This window comes from Mesoplodon bidens (genome assembly GCF_964165515.1).
Source record: "Mesoplodon bidens genome assembly, chromosome: 13".
Lineage (NCBI taxonomy): Eukaryota > Metazoa > Chordata > Mammalia > Artiodactyla > Ziphiidae > Mesoplodon > Mesoplodon bidens.
In genome coordinates, this window is record NC_138169.1 from 66107038 (window position 1) to 66125998 (window position 18961).

Below are 18961 nucleotides of genomic sequence, written 5' to 3' on the forward strand. Positions count from 1 at the left end.
TGCAGTGGATTATTTGTAAGTGTGAGATACAGTGGTGGAGGAAGTAAACAGATCTTTAAAAGTTATGGGTTTTTCCATTAAAACTTTCTAATAGTCCAAATGCAGAGTAATTGCCTCTGGTCTGTAGAACTATTGATAACGGTATTAGCGTTCTTCAATAAGAGAAAAAGTGAGGTTCTATTCAGTTTGCCCCCCATATATTTATTTATTTATTTTTATTTATTTATTTTTTATATATATTTTTTATTAGTTTCTGCTTTATAACAAAGTGAATCAGTCATACATATACATCTGTTCCCACATCCCTTCCCTCATGCATCTCCCTCCCTCCCACCCTCCCCATCCCACCCCTCCAGGCGGTCACAAAGCACCGAGCTGATCTCCCTGTGCTCTGCGGCTGCTTCCCACTATCTATCTACCTTACGTTTGGTAGTGTATATATGTCCATGCCTCTCTTTCGCTTTGTCACAGCTTACCCTTCCCCCTCCCCATATCCTCAAGTCCATTCTCAAGTAGGTCTGTGTCTTCCCGTTTTACCCCTAGGTTCTTCATGACATTTTTTTTTTAATTCCGTATATATGTGTTAGCATACGGTATTTGTCTTTCTCTTTCTGACTTACTTCACTCTGTATGACAGACTCTAGGTCTATCCACCTCATTACAAATAGCTCAGTTTCGTTTCTTTCTATGGCTGAGTAATATTCCATTGTATATATGTGCCACATCTTCTTTATCCATTCATCCGATGATGGACACTTAGGTTGTTTCCAGCTCTGGGCTATTGTGAGTAGAGCTGCAATGAACATTTTGGTACATGTCTCTTTTGGAATTATGGTTTTCTCAGGGTATATGCCTAGTAGTGGGATTGCTGGGTCATATGATAGTTCTATTTGTAGTTTTTTAAGGAACCTCCATACTGTTCTCCATAGTGGCTGTACCCATTCACATTCCCACCAGCAGTGCAAGAGTGTTCCCTTTTCTCCACACCCTCTCCAGCATTTATTGTTTCTAGATTTCTTGATGATGGCCATTCTGACTGGTGTGAGATGATATCTCATTGTAGTTTTGATTTGCATTTCTCTAATGATTAATGATGTTGAGCATTCTTTCATGTGTTTGTTGGCAGTCTGTATATCTTCTTTGGAGAAATGCCTATTTAAGTCTTCTGCCCATTTTTGGATTGGGTTGTTTGTTTTTTTGCTATTGAGCTGCATGAGCTGCTTATAAATTTTGGAGATTAATCCTTTGTCTGTTGCTTCATTTGAAAATATTTTCTCCCATTCTGAGGATTGTCTTTTCGTCTTGTTTATGGTTTCCTTTGCTGTGCAAAAGCTTTGAAGTTTCATTAGGTCCCATTTGTTTATCTTTGTTTTTATTTCCATTTCTCTAGGAGGTGGGTCCAAAAGGATCTTGCTGTGATTTATGTCATAGAGTGTTCTGCCTATGTTTTCCTCTAAGAGTTTGATAGTTTCTGGCCTTACATTTAGGTCTTTAATCCATTTTGAGCTTATTTTTGTGTATGGTGTTAGGGAGTGATCTAATCTCATACTTCTACATGTCCCTGTCCAGTTTTCCCAGCACCACTTATTGAAGAGGCTGTCCTTTCTCCACTGTACACTTCTGCCTCTTTTATCAAAGATAAGGTGACCATATGTGCGTGGGTTTATCTCTGGGCTTTCTATCCTGTTCTATTGATCTATATTTCTGTTTTTGTGCCAGTACCATACTGTCTTGATTACTGTAGCTTTGTAGTATAGTCTGAAGTCAGGGAGCCTGATTCCTCCAGCTCCGTTTTTCGTTCTCAAGATTGCTTTGGCTATTCGGGGTCTTTTGTTTTTCCAAACAAATTTTGAAATTTTTTGTTCTAGTTCTGTGAAAAATGCCAGTGGTAGTTTGATAGGGATTGCATTGAATCTGTAGATTGCTTTGGGCAGTAGAGTCATTTTCACAATATTGATTCTTCCAATCCAGGAGCATGGTATATCTCTCCATCTATTTGTATCATCTTTAATTTCTTTCATCAGTGTCTTATAATTTTCTGCATACAGGTCTTTTGTCTGCTTAGGTAGGTTTATTCCTAGATATTTTATTCTTTTTGTTGCAATGGTAAATGGGAGTGTTTTCTTGATTTCATTTTCAGATTTTTCATCATTAGTGTACAGGAATGCCAGAGATTTCTGTACATTAATTTTGTATCCTGCTACTTTACCAAATTCATTGATTAGCTCTAGTAGTTTTCTGGTAGCATCTTTAGGATTCTCTATGTATAGTATCATGTCATCTGCAAACAGTGACAGCTTTACTTCTTCTTTTCCAATTTGGATTCCTTTTATTTCCTTTTCTTCTCTGATTGCTGTGGCTAAAACTTCCAAAACTATGTTGAATAAGAGTGGTGAGAGTGGGCAGCCTTGTCTTGTTCCTGATCTTAGTGGAAATGGTTTCAGTTTTTCACCATTGAGGACAATGTTGGCTGTGGGTTTGTCATATATGGCCTTTATTATGTTGAGGAAAGTTCCCTCTATGCCTACTTTCTGCAGGGTTTTTATCATAAATGGGTGTTGAATTTTGTTGAAAGCTTTCTCTGCATCTATTGAGATGATCATATGGTTTTTCTCCTTCAGCTTGTTAATATGGTGTATCACATTGATTGATTTGCGTATATTGAAGAATCCTTGCATTCCTGGAATAAAGCCCACTTGATCATGGTGTATGATCCTTTTAATGTGCTGTTGGATTCTGTTTGCTAGTATTTTGTTGAGGATTTTTGCATCTATGTTCATCAGTGATATTGGCCTGTAGTTTTCTTTCTTTGTGACATCCTTGCCTGGTTTTGGTATCAAGGTGATGGTGGCCTCGTAGAATGAGTTTGGGAGTGTTCCTTCCTCTGATATTGTTTGGAAGAGTTTGAGAAGGATGGGTGTTAGCTCTTCTCTAAATGTTTGATAGAATTCGCCTGTGAAGCCATCTGGTCCTGGGCTTTTGTTTGATGGAAGATTTTTAATCACAGTTTCAATTTCAGTGCTTGTGATTGGTCTATTCATATTTTCTATTTCTTCGTGATGCAGTCTTGGCAGGTTGTGCATTTCTAAGAATTTGTCGATTTCTTCCAGGTTGTCCATTTTATTGGCATAGAGTTGCTTATAGTAATCTCTCATGATCTTTTGTATTTCTGCAGTGTCAGTTGTTACTTCTCCTTTTTCATTTCTAATTCTATTGATTTGAGTCTTCTCCTCCCTTCTTTTCTTGATGAGTCTCGCTAATGGTTTGTCAATTTTGTTTATCTTCTCAAAGAACCAGCTTTTAGTTTGGTTGATCCTTGCTATCATTTCCTTCATTTCTTTTTCATTTATTTCTGATCTGATCTTTATGATTTCTTTCCTTCTGCTAACTTTGGGGGTTTTTTGTTCTTCTTTCTCTAATTGCTTTAGGTGCATGGTCAGGTTGTTTACTTGAAATGTTTCCTGTTTCTTAAGGTGGGATTGTATTGCTATAAACTTCCCCCTTAGAACTGCTTTTGCTGCGTCCCATAGGTTTTGGGTCGTCGTGTCTCCATTGTCATTTGTTTCTAGGTATTTTTAAATTTCCTCTTTGATTTCTTCAGTGATCACTTCGTTATTGAGTAGTGTATTGTTTAGCCTCCATGTGTTTGTATTTTTTACAGATCTTTTCCTGTAATTGATGTCTAGTCTCATAGCATTGTGGTCGGAAAAGATACTTGATACAATTTCAGCTTTCTTAAATTTACCGAGGCTTGATTTGTGACCCAAGATATGATCTATCCTGGAGAATGTTCCATGAGCACTTGAGAAAAATGTGTATTCTGTTGTTTTTGGATGGAATGTCCTATAAATATCAACTAAGTCCATCTTGTTTAATGTATCATTTAAAGCTTGTGTTTCCTTATTTATTTTCATTTTGGATGATCTGTCCATTGGTGAAAGTGGGGTGTTAAAGTCCCCTACCATGATTGTGTTACTGTCAATTTCCCCTTTTATGGCTGTTAGTATTTGCCTTATGTATTGAGGTGCTCCTATGTTGGGTGCATAAATATTTACAATTGTTATATCTTCTTCTTGGATCGATCCCTTTATCGTTATGTAGTGTCCTTCTTTGTCTCTTCTAATAGTCTTTATTTTAAAGTCTATTTTGTCTGATATAAGAATTGCTACTCCAGCTTTCTTTTGATTTCCATTTGCATGGAATATCTTTTTCCATCCCCTTACTTTCAATCTGTATGTGTCTCTAGGTCTGAAGTGGGTCTCTTGTAGACAGCATATATATGGGTCTTGTTTTTGTATCCATTCAGCCACTCTGTGTCTTTTGGTGGGAGCATTTAGTACATTTACATTTAATGTAATTATTGATATGTATGTTCCTATTCCCATTTCCTTAATTGCTTTGGGTTCGTTATTGTAGGTATATTCCTTCTGTTGTGTTTCTTGCCTAGAGAAGTTCCTTTAGCATTTGTTGTAAAGCTGGTTTGGTGGTGCTGAACTCTCAGCTTTTGCTTGTCTGTAAACGTTTTAATTTCTCCATCAAATCTGAATGAGATCCTTGCTGGGTAGAGTAATCTTGGTTGCAGGTTTCTCTCCTTCATCACTTTAATTATGTCCTGCCACTCCCTTCTGGCTTGTAGAGTTTCTGCTGAGAGGTCAGCTGTTAACCTGATGGGGATTCCCTTGTGTGTTATTTGTTGTTTCTCCCTTGCTGCTTTTAATATGATTTCTTTGTGTTTAATTTTTGACAGTTTGATTAATATGTGTCTTGGCGTATTTCTCCTTGGATTTATTCTGTATGGGACTCTCTGTGCCTCCTGGACTTGATTAACTATTTCCTTTCCCATATTAGGGAAGTTTTCAACTCTAATCTCTTCAAATATTTTCTCAGTCCCTTTCTTTTTCTCTTCTTCTTCTGGAACCCCAATAATTCGAATGTTGGTGCGTTTAATGTTGTCCCAGAGGTCTCTGAGACTGTCCTCTGTTCTTTTCATTCTTTTTTCTTTATTTTGCTCTGCATCAGTTATTTCCACTATTTTATCTTCCACGTCACTTATCCGTTCTTCTGCCTCAGTTATTCTGCTATTGATCCCATCTAGAGTATTTTTCATTTCATTTATTGTGTGTTTAATCGATGCTTGATTCATCTTTAGTTCTTCTAGGTCCTTGTTAACTGTTTCTTGCATTTTGTCTATTCTATTTCCAAGATTATGGATCTTGGAAATAGAATCTTGGATCAGCTTTACTATCATTATTCTGAATTCTTTTTCAGGTAGACTGCCTATTGCCTCTTCATTTGTTAGGTCTGGTAGGTTTTTATCTTGCTCCTTCACCTGCTGTGTGTTTCTCTGTCTTCTCATTTTGCTTATGTTACTGTGTTTGGGGTCTCCTTTTTGCAGGCTGCTGATTCGTAGTTCCCGTTGTTTTTGGTGTCTGTCCCCAGTGGCTAAGGTTGTTTCAGTAGGTTGTGTAGGCTTCCTGGTGGGGGGGACTAATGCCTGTGTTCTGGTGGTTGAGGCTCGATCTTGTCTTTCTGGTGGACGGGTCCACGTCTGGTGGAGTGTTTTGGGGTGCCTATGGCCTTATTATGTTTTTAGGTAGCCTCTCTGCTAATGGGTGGGGTTGTGTTCCTGCCTTGCTAGTTGCTTGGCATAGGGTAACCAGCACTGTAGCTTGCTGGTCGTTGACTGAAGCTGGGTGCTGGTGTTGAGATGGAGATCTCTGGGAGATTTTCGCTGCTTGATATTATGTGGAGCTGGGAGGTCTCTTGTGGACCCGTGTCCTGAAGTTGGCTCTCCCACTTCAGAGGCACAGCACTGATTCCTGGCTGCAGCACCAAGAGCCTTTCATCCACCCGGCTCAGAATAACAGGGAGTAAAAGCAGAAAGAAAGAATTAGTAGAAGAAAGAAAGAGAGAGGGAAAGAAAGGAAGAAGGGAAGAAAGGAAGGAAGGAAGAAAGAAAGGAGGGAGGGAGGAAGGATGGAAAGAGAGAAGGAAAGAAAGGAGGGAGGGAGGGAGGAATGAAAGCAAAAGGAAGAGTGAATGGAAGAAGGGAGGGAGGGAGGGAGGAAGGAAAGAAAGAAAGAAAGACAGGAGGGAGGGAGGAAGGAAAGAAAAAGAAAGTGGAAAGAAGAAGGGTGGGAGGGAGGGAGGGAGGAAAGGTAAAGAAAGAAGGAAAGGAGCGGAGGGAGGGAGGGAGGAAGGGAAGGTAGGAAAAAAGGAAAGAGAAGGTAAAGTAAAAATAGAATAAAGTATGAAATATAGTAGCGTTATTAAAATTAAAAAGTAAGTATTGAAAAAAAAAAACGGACCGATAGAACCCTGGGACATATGGTGGAAGCAAAGCTATACAGAGAGAATCTTACACAGAAGATTACACATACACATTCACAAAAAGAGAGCAGGGGGAAAAATCAAAAATCTTGCTCTCCAAGTCCACCTCCTCAATTTGGGATAATTCGTTGTAAAAAGAGGAAAAGGGCGAGAAGTCTGAAATCTTGCTCTCTAAGTCCACCTCCTTAATTTGGGATAATTCGTTGTAAAAAGAGGAAAAGGGGGGCAAGTCTTAAATCTTGGCCTCAAAGTCCACTTCCTCAATTTGGGATGATTCGCTGTCCATTCATGCACTCCACAGACGCAGGGCACATCAAATGGACCGTGGAGCTTTAATCCGCTGCCTCCGAGGCTGCACAGAGAGATTTCCCTGTCTCTGCTCTCACAGCTCCCGGGTCTCAGCCTTGGACCTGGCCCCGCCTCTGCGCGTAGGTCGCCGGAGGGCGTCCGTTCTTCGCTCAGACAGGACGGGTTTAAAGGAGCCGCTGATTCGGGGGCTCTGGCTCACTCAGGCCGAGGGGAGGGAGGGCCGCGCAGTGTGGGGCGGGCCTGCGGCGGCAGAGGCCGGCGTGACGTTGCAGCAGCCCGTGGCGCTCCGTGCGCTTCCCCGGGAAAGCCGTCCCCGGGTCCCGGGACCCCGGCAGTGGCGGGGTGCACAGGCCCCCCGGAAGACGGGGCGGACAGTGACCCGCGCTCGCACACAGGCCCCGCGGGGTGGCGGCGGCGGCGGCGGCAGCAGCAGCCCCAGCGTCCCACGCCCGTCTCCGAGGTCCGCGCCTTACCCGCGGCTCGCGCCTGTCTCCGGCGCTTCCCCAAGCAGCCCTCTTAATGCCCTCTCCTCGCGCACCAGGAAACAAAAGGGAAAAAAGTCTCTTGCCTCTTCGGCAGCTCCAGACCCTTTCCCCGGACTCCCTCCGGGCTAGCCGTGGTGCACTAACCCCTTCAGGCTCTCTTCCTGCCGCCAGCCCCGGTCCTCTCCCTGCGCTCCGACTGAAAGCCGATACCCGAGCCTCAGCTCCCAGCCCCGCCCGCCCCGGCGGCCGAGCAGACAAGCCTCTCGGGCTGGTGTGTGCCTGAGGGCACCGATCCTCTGTGCCAGAATCTCTCCGCTTTGCCCTCCGCACCCCTGTTGCTGTGCTCTCCTCCGCTACTCCGAAGCTTTCCCCCTCCGCACCCCTGTTGCTGTGCTCTCCTCCGCTACTCCGAAGCTTTCCCCCTCCGCCACCTGCAGTCTCCGCCCGCGAAGGGGCTTGTAGTGTGTAGAAACCTTCCCTCCTTCACGGCTCCCTCCCACTGGTGCAGGTCCCGTCCCTATCCTATTGTCTCTGTTTATTCTTTTTTTCTTTTGCCCTACCCAGGTATGTGGGGAGTTTCTTGCCTTTTGGGGGGTCTGAGGTCTTCTGTCAGCGTTCAGTAGGTGTTCTGTAGGAGTTGTTCCACGTGGAGATGAATTTCTGATGTATGTGTGGGGAGGAAGGTGATCTCCGCGTCTTACTCTTCCGCCATCTTCCTCCGGGGCCCATATATTTATTAAGAAAAGTTAAGATACCATCACTCTAAGTATCACAGTTTCCCACTCAATACCTTACAGATCACCAGCAGCAAGTCTTTCCAAATTTCCTAAGTTTTTTGTAATTAAAAATGTCATGAAAATGGATGGATTTTGAAAACCATTGGGTAAACGTTTTACATATATAAAAAACATGTAAATCTATGTAAAGATATTTACATAATCTCAAAGTATCATGAAGAGGAAAAGTTATCCATACACTAGAGAAATTTTGTATTACCTTGACCAAGTGACCAAGCTTAACATTACCAGTAATGGGACAAACTGACATCATGCACCCTCTGGACACACTGAGGACACAACCTCACTTATGTAGGATTTCTCCAAAAAAAGTCTGACTTGAATCTAATCATAAGGAAACAATCAGACAAATCCAGATTGAGGGACATTCTGCAAAATAACTGACCTGAACTCTTAAAAAAATGTCAGTGTTGTGAAAAACAAAAAAGGCCAGGAATAGTATTAGATTAGAGGAGATATGTGACAATTGAATGTAACATAGGATCTTTAATTGGAAACTGGATTTAAAAACAACAGCTCTAAAGAACAGAATTGGGACAGTTGGGGGAACTTTCTATAAATTGCATGAGACGGTAGCATTGACATTACTTTTCCTGATTATGTTAATTATGTTGTAGATATGACAGAGATCGTTCTTTGTTCTTAGGAGGTACACACTGAAATATTTAGAGGTGAAGAGTCGTGATGCTGCAACTAATTACCAAATGACTCAAAAAATGCATACAAATACACTGGCAGAGAAAGAGAGATAGCAGATACGGCAAAGTATTACCAATTAGGGAACCTAAAGGTAGAGTATACGGTTGTTCATTGCTCTATTTTGACAACTCTTCAGTAGTTATTTAACTTTTCAAAATAAAAATTGGGAGGAAAATTATCTTTCAATAAAGATGCAAAATTACCGGAAATAAATTATAATTAGTTCTTTTCATGTTTAACCATATATAACCAAGTATATATTGTATAACACTAAATATCTATATCAAAATTAGTTATTTTATAATTCTTAAAATCTAGACATGGGCCCTCATGAGACGTAAATGTTCTAGGACATTTAGCTCTCAGTATTTTTAGAAATGCCCTGTTATCATTTCTTTCTGTAATTATTTTTTTGAAAAAAAAAAAAAGAGGAGCAGATCAGCGTTAAGACTGGAAATCAATGAATCTATTGTAAATCTGTAAATTCTAATGTTAAGATTTCATTAGGATTTCAGAAATAACCAGCCTCAGCCCTGTCTTCTACATTTTGTGGATAATTTTCCTGTGCTTAAACTTCCTATAATACTCAAAATTAATGGTAGCTTATGCAGCAATGGCTTTAGAAGTTTCAGTAACAGAAACTGGGAAAATTGGTGGAGTTGGTAGGGGCTAGGACAATGTTAACAAACGCCTAGAGTTTTCCCTCTGTATCTTAGGGAATGGTTACAGGAGGATACCAAAATCAAGTCCCTTATCTAAAATGACATGGCATTTGGATATAACCTACACACATTCTCCTTTAAGCAATCTCTGGATTAGTTATAGTACCTTATACAATGTAAATTCTATGTAAATAGTTGCTGGTGCATGGAAAATTCAAGTTTTGCTTTTGGAACTTTCTGGAAAAAATTTTTTTCAAATATTTTTGATTTGCAGTTGATTGCATCCATGGACACAGAACCCAAGGATACAGAGGGCCTTGACTTTGAATAAATGAGACAGGTGAGTTTGCTAATCTTGAGTAGTTGGGCAAGTTATGTATGTGCTCATTGTTAATCTAACTGCTTTAGTGATAACTTCAAATTTTGTTAATTAAGAAGAAGTTATTACCTTGGATGTGGTTTTGTCCTTATAACAAATACCTACTCTACAGAAAGTTCAAGTTGCCAAACAAGAACATCAGAAATTAAATGTAGACAGAAAATAATACAGACACTGATTTGCTGAACTTATTTTAAGTTTACCCCAGGTCTAGGTGTGTTCCAAATAGCTTAAGATGTTGTCACAAACCTAAGTGAAGGATATATACAGTTGACCCTTGAACAGCATGAGTTTGAGCTGCACGGGTTCACGGGTTCATTTACACGCAGAATTTTTTCAGTAGTAAATACTACTATACTGCATGAGCAGAGGTGGGTTGGAACCTCCCATATGGAGGAACTGAGCATATGGAGGGCTGTCTATAAATTATATACAGACTTTTGACTGTATGGAGGGTGGGCTCTCCTACCCCCCATTCAAAGGTCAAGTGTATTTGTCTTTGTTCCTCTACCTGTTTGAAGGTTATTTGCAGTGTCTATATCCTTAGCAAGCCTTAGAATTTCATTTAGTAATACAGGCATACCTCATTTTATTCTGCTTCACTTTATTGCATTTTTTTTGTTTTGTTTTGGTTTGTTTTTCATTGAGTATGTGGCAACCCTGCTTGGAGCAAGTCTACTGGTGCTATTTTTCCAACAGCATTTGCTCACTTTGTGTCTCTGCATCACATTTTGGCAATTCTTACAATATTTCAGATTTTTTCATGATTATTTTATTTGTTATGGTGATCTGTGATCAGTGATCTTTGCTGGTACTACTGTAATTGTTTTGGGGTGCCACAAACCGTGCCCATATAAGATGGCAAACTTAATCGATTATGTTGTGTGTGTTCTGACTGCTCCACTGGCTGGCTGTTTCCCTGTCTCTCGATCTCTCCTCAGGTCTCCCTATTCCCTGAGACACAATAGTATTGAAATTAGGCCAACTTATAACCCTGCAGTGGCCTCTTAAGTGCTCAAGTGAAAGGAAGAGTCACACATCTCTCACATTATATCAAAAGCTAGAAATGATGAAACTTAGTGAGGAAGGCATGTGGAAAGCCAAGATAGGCTGAAAGCTAGGCCTTTTGCAAACATTTAGCCAAGTTGTGAATGAAAAGGAAAAGTTCTTGAAGGAAATTGAAAGTGGTACTCCAGTGAACACACAATGATAAGAAAGCAAAACAGCCTATCTCTGATACAGAAGTTTTCATGGTCTGGATAGAAGATCAAGCCCGTCACAACATTCCCTTAAGCCAAACCCTGGTCCAGAGCAAGCCCTAACTCTCTTCAGTTCTGTGAAGGCTGAGAGAGGTGAGGAAGCAGCAGAAGAAAAGTTTGAAGCTAGCAGAGGTTGGTCCATGAGGTTTAAGGAAAGAAGCTGTCTCTATAACAGCAAAGTGCAAGGTGAAGCAGCAAGTGCTGATGTAGTAGCTGCAGCAAGTTATCCAGAATCTAGCTAAGATAATTAATGAGGGTGGTTAGACTGAACAACAAATTTTCAATGCAGACAAAACAGCTGTCTATTGGAAGAGGATGCCATCTAGGACTTTCATAGCCAGAGAGGAGAAGTCAATGCCTGACTTCAAAGCTTCGAAGGACAGGCTGACTATCTGTTAGGGGCTAATGGAGCTGGTGACTTGAAGTTGAAGCCAATCCTCACTTACCTTTCTGAAAATCTTAGGATCCTTAAGAATTATGCTAAATCTACTTTGCCTGTGCTCTATAAATGGAACAACAAGCCTGGATTACAGCACATCTGTTTACCACATGGTTTTCTGAATATTTTAAGCCCATTGTTGAGATCTCCTGCCCAGAAGAAAAGATTCCTTTCAAAATATGACTGCTCATTGACAAAGCACCTGGTCACCCAAGAGCTCTGATGGAGAGGTACAATGAGATTTATGTTGTTTTCATGCCTGCTAACACAACATCCATTGTGCAGCCCATGGATCAAGGAGTCATTTTGACTTTCAAGTCTTATTGTTTAAGATATACATTTTGTAAGGCTATAGCTGCCATACATAGTGATTTGAGAAGATTAACTCTAATTTTGAAAGATGTTCTACTGTGGGTAAAATGCTATCAAACATCATTGCACGCTACGAGCAATCGTTCACGAAAGGAAGAGTCAATAGATGTGGCAACTTCATTGTTGTCTTTTTTTTTCTTTAATTTTATTCCTTTATTTATTTTTATATACAACACGTGCTTATTAGTTCTCTATTTTATACATATTAGTGTATAGATGTCAATCAGAATTGCTGCAGCCACCCAACTTTCAGCAACTACCACGCTGATCAGTCAGTAGCCATCAGCATTGAGGCAAGACCCTCCACCAGCAAAAAGTTTAAGACTTGAAGGTTCAGATGACGGTTAGCATTTTTAAGCAATAAAGTATTTTTAGATTAAGATATGTACATTGTTTTTTTAGACATAATGCTATTGCACACTTCAGTATAGTGGAAACATAACTTTTATATGCACTGGGAAACCAACAAATTCATGTTACTCACTTCATTGTGATATTCACTTTATTGCAGTGGTCTGCAACCAAACTGGCAGTATCTCCAAGGTACCTGCCATAACCTGTATAACCTGAGGTGTAACCATGCAGGCCCCTATTGGTCCTTCCCTGGACAGACCCACCCCCTACCCCCACCCCCACATCCACCTGCCTCTTGTTGGTAGAAAAACTTTAACCGCCTAGGCCTTCCCTGAGTTCCAAAGAGCAAACTTAATCAGAGAATGAGAAAATGCAGAAACAAAGGAAAACAGTCAATACAAAAATAATAACAGTTTAGCCATTAAACAAAGTCAAGGACCTTTAGTTCCTCCTCAAGGGCTATAGATAATATTCTGAGCCAAGTCCTTTGAGCTGTTTTGCAGATACTGAAACCGCCACCAGGTGGGAGAAGTTAACTGCGTGCTGCCCACAAGCACATAGACCCCAGACCAGCTGGAACCAGAAGGTTGGTGATGTTGACTCCTGATTACCTCACCACCAACCAGTCAGAAGAATGTCTAGCAGCAGATCAGGTACCCTGAGACCCTCTGCCTTACCCTGTCTTTCAAAGCCTTTCCCTGAAATCCATCTGGAGTTCAGGTTTTTTGGGCATTAGCCACCCATACTCCTTGCTTAGCCCCGCAGTATACTGCACTTTCCTTCTCCACAGCCCCGTGTTGGTAGATTGGCTTTACTGTATGCAGGCGAGCGGACCCAAGTTTGGTTCAGTAACAGTACCTCCTTGGTTCTAAGTTTACCCTGCAAAATGCTAATATTGGTGGAAGGGGACAACACTGTGTTGATCCCTTCAGCCAAACTCCTCCTGGCACACACCTGTCTGTGAACAGGTTGGGTTTAACGCTGTTGCAACAGGAAGTCTGCACATCAAGGGCACACCTTGGGGAAGCAAGGGGCAGCTCAGTGAGAGGGTGTTGGATGTCGGGCTTTGGTTAGGTGATTTGGGGAGTCCAGAGATGCAGAGGTTCACTCTGGATTGGGTGCTGTTCAGAAGTAGGGTCAAGTCTTTGATTAGCTATTTCAGCATGATCCTATCTAGAAGGAGGGAAGATTGGAGCTAGACTAAAGCTGCAACTGGTGAAGCAGCTGCAGTCACCCATTAGCCAGGAGAGGGGTGTTTGGTATCGTGTGGTTTGCACAGAGATCTTGTGTTTGTGTTTAGACAAAACTGTGAAGTAGTCTTGTGTTGTCTCCCTTCATTAGTCAGAGTGAGCTTGTCTGATGTGGTTTTGTAAGATTGTGTGCAGAAGATCACCGGGGCCTAGCTGGGAGCACCAGGCCACCACTCAGACCTACCTCTAAGTGTCAGACCAGGACCCAGATGTCGGCTGCTTTGTTCTTTCTCAACTGTTACTACATAAGTGTATGTTGTCTGAAATTCGGCTCTTGGCACAGTTTTCCTGTTGAGGTCCTGAAGATAGGCCCTAACCTCTCTGGGAATGAGGTGGAGGCTTTCCTGAAGAGAGGTTATTCTTCCACCAGCCACCCAGAAAAGAAGTTTGTCCATCCTTAAGTTGGAAGTTGGGTTCCAGAGGTAACTTTTCAGCTGATCAGTATGTTGTGAACACATTTCTGTATCATGAAATATTTCAGTAGGGCTCCCTAATGATGGGTGTTTAAGGGCGCCTTCCCTGGAGATGTCTTATCCTGTACATTTGGGTGAGGTTGGTTATGTGAACTTTTAAAAAGATTTCCAGGTGATTTTTGTATGTGCTCCTCTAGGTAATAAATAGTCTACCAACGTTTCCATACAAATGTTCAGTTTCTAGGCTCTCTGTTCTGCTCCAATGGTCAAATTTTCTATCTCTGTGCCAGTTTCACTCATCTGTATTACTAAAGTTTTATAGTAAGTCTTGGTACGTATTAGGGAAAGCTCTCCCGCTTTGTCTTGAGGAGCCTCTTCCTTATCCTTGGGCCTCTGCTCTTCCACATAAATTTTAGAATTAGCTTGTCAATTTTCACCAAAAAAACCTGTAGTGAGATGGATTTTAATCTATAGACCAACCTGGGGACAATTGACATTTTTGTGGTACGGAGTCTTCTTATCTGTGAAATATATTTCTCCAATTTTTAAATGTTATTGTTAATGTTTTTCACTTATATATAAGATCCTCCATACAGATCTTGTAAATATTTTCCCCACTGATTTGTAATGCCACCTCTACAAAGTTATACATATGAGTCTATCTCTGGGCTCTCTGTCCTATTCCATTGATCCACTACACCAAAACTGCCTCGTTTGAATTGTGTAGCTCAGTCAGTCTTATTTATTTATTTATTTTTTAAACATGGTCTGGATCCCTGCTCTGCTTTCTCTCTCCTGGAAGCAGCCATGTTTTTTTTTTTTGTCTTTTTGAAAAAAATATTTATTTATTTATTTATTTTTGTCTGTGTTGGGTCTTTGCTTCTGTGCGTGGGCTTTCTCTAGTTGTGGCGAGCGGGGGCCACTCTTCATCGCAGTGTGCAGGCCTCTCACTGTCACGGCCTCTCTTGTTGCAGAGCACAAGCTCCAGACGCGCAGGCTCAGTAATTGTGACTCACGGGCCTAGTTGCTCCGCGGCATGTGGGATCTTCCCAGACCAGGGCTCGAACCCGTGTCCCCTGCATTGGCAGGCAGATTCTCAACCACTGCGCCACCAGGGAAGCCCCAGTAAGTCTTATTTTATAGGGAAAGTTTCTCTCTACCCCCAACTTGCAGGCTGTACTTTGCCAAACCCTGGTTTAAATGATCATGAAGCATCTTTGAATACAGGCCCCTGAATAGTTTCTTAAGCATTAAAAATTAACTTTTCAGCCAGTGTGTAGTTAGAGTTTTAAATTTCATTTAAATTTGTCACACCACTTTTTTCAAAAAAGTATTTATTTCCACAAATTTTTATCCACAGCTGAATATTACAGTAACTAATACAAGCAATTTTTATAAACAAAGGTGTAGTTTACAGATTTGCTCAAAGTGGAAAAGTATTTTTATTAGTAGTATTTCTTCTCCATTGTTAGATTCACGCCTGAATGGGACGGGATCCCCTTCAGTGAAGCAGTCCTTCATCCAAACATCAGTTGGGAGCAAAATGTTATATTCGAATCTGGATTATTCTGATACTGTTATCACTTTAGAAAGTAGTTTAACTTCTTTTTTGATTGACCCCCCTTTATTAAAATTAGAAATTGTTTTAGGAAAAACAATCTTTAGTATCTAATGACCTTTATAATAAGAAAAAAGTCCTATGGCATTGGCATCAACCTCTAATTTTCTATACTCCGCAATCCTCTATGGTACCGATGTGTACAAAAAGTGAATTATGGCTATTTGGGTCATGCAGCAAATAATTTGAGAAACTGCAGAGAAATATACTATGAGGAAAATCTACAGTGTCCTGCCCCATGCTGTCATGGTTTAGTAACTGTTTAGTCATTTGGCATTATACAAGTGCTTCAACTTAGGATGCCCTTGGTGCCTTAGAATGAATGAAGACAATTAAATTTACTGTATGTAAAAGAAATGGATTCTAATGTATTTGTTACTATAATCTTAATGCATTAAATGAAGCTCTAAGTAAGTATTTGATGAGTTGATGGTAGCAGTGTTAATTTTTTTCTAAGTTTTCCAAGTTCCTCATTTTGTCTGTTTTGTTTTGTTTTTACAAAAGCTTTAAAATTTAGTACAGGAAAGGGAAGAAACTCCTATTGACATGCTTCATAAAAAGCGGGGAAAAGCCTATTTTCCTTTGGGTCTGATCTGCTTGCTGGGTACCATATGTCTAACTGCAGCTGTGATGGCACAGGGAGAATGTAGGTGATATGCATGGAGGTGATGTTTGTCAGCCTCAGCAATGAACACACATTACTCTAGGTAAACAGATAGATCTCATATAACACTTAAAATACAAATTGTTTAATCTAAGTATTTGATTCTTAAGTAATCTTTAAAATGCTTCTCATGTTTCAAAAGATAGATCAAAACACCACCAGGACATTATGTTGAACATGAAAATTCTTCCCACAGAAACCCTTATTTCAGAGAATTTATGTCAGTTACCTTAGTAACGGCTAAAGGCACATAGTGAGAAAAGTGTCAACTACATTTTAAATATTAAAATACAAAGACAGATGTCTGGTTTAGAATTCAAAACTTTACGTTGAATTAAGTTATTTAAATTAAAAGTCATTATTGATTTCATGAAGTTGGAAAATGAATTGAACTGACTTTTTAAAAAATGCAAGAAAAATGCTAACATCTTCTTCCAGTTTCCAAGTGTTACATTAAATAGGGCAGATCTAAACATTAAGTAACTGATTACTGTATTCCTTTAGTCCTGGTGTCTATAAAAGAGTACTTGTTTTTTAAGTTTATATAGATTAAGTACAGCTCCAGTGAAATACCTTTACCTTTGGAAGAGGAGAACTAAACCTGCATTTCTTAGGCTAAGTAGAGGACTGTTCACAAGGCTCCCCCACCCCGTTTATTCCACTTGCCAAGCTTTCATTCAGGGAGTCCTTGGCACCCAGTGATTAGCCAGTGACAGCAGAGGGAGTAACCCAGAGGGACGGAGAGAATGAGGTGTAAGACAGCACGTAGGGACAGGAAGCCGTTGCATTTATGGACTCACTGCTTTTTACACTCCTTAGCACGCTAACAAGGCAGTTTTGGTTCTCGAAGATTAAGAACAGGCCTTACATGAAGCCAAGTTTTAAACTAAAGTGCAGTAAAAAGCAAGTTACACATAATAAACAACTTTAAAAAAGGCAGCCACGGACTCCACTGGTTTAGACTGGCCTTCCAAAGCTAGTCAGCATGTGGGTTGTTGAAGGGTGTGGTCAGGGATGTCGAAGGGATCATGCCGAGGACACGGGTTGGGACGTGCTGGGCAGCGGCCTTCGCCCGGGGGCTGTGCCCTGTCCTGCCCAGCGGGCGAGGAGAGCTCTGTGCACAGGATTGTTTAGGGCTCGGCGTGTGTTGTGTTTCCAAGAGCCTTTTAAGCTGAGAGGCTGAGTAAGAGAAGGTGGCGGGGTATGGGGGCTCTACTTGTACTCTGTGGAGAAATTTTTTCTTCTTGATGCAACATAGAGCTCTTCTATGATTTGCAAACACCATCTGTTCCTGTCATGGGAGCAGCATACTGTTATCTACCAGAAATATGAAAAGAATAGTAAAAGACTGCAAACAACATGTAGGATTTTCTAATTGAATGCTTGCTTTAGAAGAGACAAAAAATTATAAAAGTAGCAAACACATAAAATTCATTGTAATATTATCACTGAATATTCTTTAAATCTCCCCATAAACCCACTGAATATTCGTTATTCTTTACAATTCATTGTAAAATTCATTGTAATATTATCATTGAATATTCTTTAAATCCTTATTTCAAAGCAGAGATATTTACAGTTTTTTGTGGTAAATTTGAAAAGTGTTGAAAATAACCTGAAAAGGGAACGTTGACATAAGCTTCTCTCCCTTTAAAAAGAACACACACACACACACACAAACACCCAAAAGTTTTGGATAATAATTTAATAATACCTGAACTGATTTTTAAAAAAGGCTTTTCAAATAGTCTGATCCTCAAGATGAAGTTTGTTTTCCTTACTCTTTTAGTTATCTGGAATTACTAGCGCTTTATGTCATGTTCTTTTTGGAGGTATAATTACAATAAGGGATTAAAGGCTTTTATACTGACTTGTTTGGTTTTTAATCTATAAATAAGACTTGTTATTCTTTTCTAACATTTAGCTTACATAGATTTTTGTGAAAGTTTCATTGACTCAGGAAGTGCATGGATTAGCACTGGAAACGTAAAGAATATCTTTCCGTTTGCTCACATTTTACGTTTGGGACTGCAGCGTTTTTAGTGTAATTATTCCATAAATTCATGACTACACAAGTGGGTTTGAGTATGTTAGGGACTGAGTCTTCTAATTTTATTTCAGAAACCAATAATCAAACTGTTTAGTCTGGAGGTCAATTACACCATTGTCTCTGTGTCACCAGGCATTAAAAAATATCTTTGGGAAACTTCTCAGAAGGCCCAGGTCTGTATATTTGTCCTCAAAACATCTCCCCATAAACCCATCCAAACCTACGGTTTGTTGACGGGGGGAAATGTCACTCACTATGTGACAGTGTCATGGTTATTAGTACCATTATTTGTTAAAAGTCCTCTGAAGGCAGTTTATGTGACTTACATATGTTTAATATCATTTTACTTTGGGCATTCTCCAGCTACGTGCAAAGATCAAAACTAGGCAGTTTCCATTTTATAGACTGGCATCTTTTATATGGCCCATGGGGACTGCTTGGTGGCTGTAGATCATGACGTATATTTGTTTAGACCGAAATCATACTTTAAAAAAATCTTCCATATTTCAAGTGTTTTTATTCTGAGCAGTAGGTACAAAATAAAATAACAGATGTGTCTTATTCTGTATAGTTCGCTCTGCACAGGTTCTCAACCTCTGATGTGATCTACTTTTATAGATTTAACAGATCCTTAAATTCACTTTACTGTACTGTATACTTCCTTCTTGCTCTCACTGGCAATCGAGCTTTGGCACGTGCATTTTCAGACTTCATTGAGGAACTCCAGATTGAGACACGCTGGAATGTGGATTGAGTCCATGGTCAGAGAAGATGGATTAAATGGGAACAAAACGGGAAACGTGTGCTTGAAGTCTAACAGCAGGTGCTGAGGGTCATTCCGCTCTTGCAGTTGTGCCTGTGGGGAAGAATAAGATGACGTA

General features: G+C 40.4%; 1 protein-coding gene and 1 long non-coding RNA gene across 7 annotated transcripts in view; one reads left to right on the plus strand and one right to left on the minus strand.

Moving 5' to 3' along the window:
* The window catches only part of LOC308626832, a 39571-nt gene that overhangs the window by 14382 nt on the left and 6228 nt on the right, over positions 1 to 18961 (plus strand). For 2 of the 6 annotated variants that reach the window (XR_014017306.1, XR_014017310.1), the window contains exons 3-5: positions 9557 to 9622; positions 10603 to 12738; positions 14723 to 14873. This is a non-coding gene — a long non-coding RNA (uncharacterized lncRNA). Of the gene's footprint in view, positions 1 to 9556; positions 9623 to 10602; positions 12739 to 14722; positions 14874 to 15220; positions 15288 to 18961 lie in introns of those variants that run through there. The other 4 variants (XR_014017307.1, XR_014017308.1, XR_014017309.1 and 1 more) reach the window with 3 other exon arrangements.
* Positions 18784 to 18961, minus strand: part of MYO5B (myosin VB) — a gene marked incomplete at its 3' end in the record, with an annotated part of 387279 nt that continues 387101 nt past the window's right edge. Inside the window, exon 39 of the mRNA XM_081252328.1 lies at positions 18784 to 18936. Coding sequence (XP_081108454.1) covers positions 18784 to 18936 — 153 coding nt within the window. The remainder of the gene's footprint in view (positions 18937 to 18961) is intronic.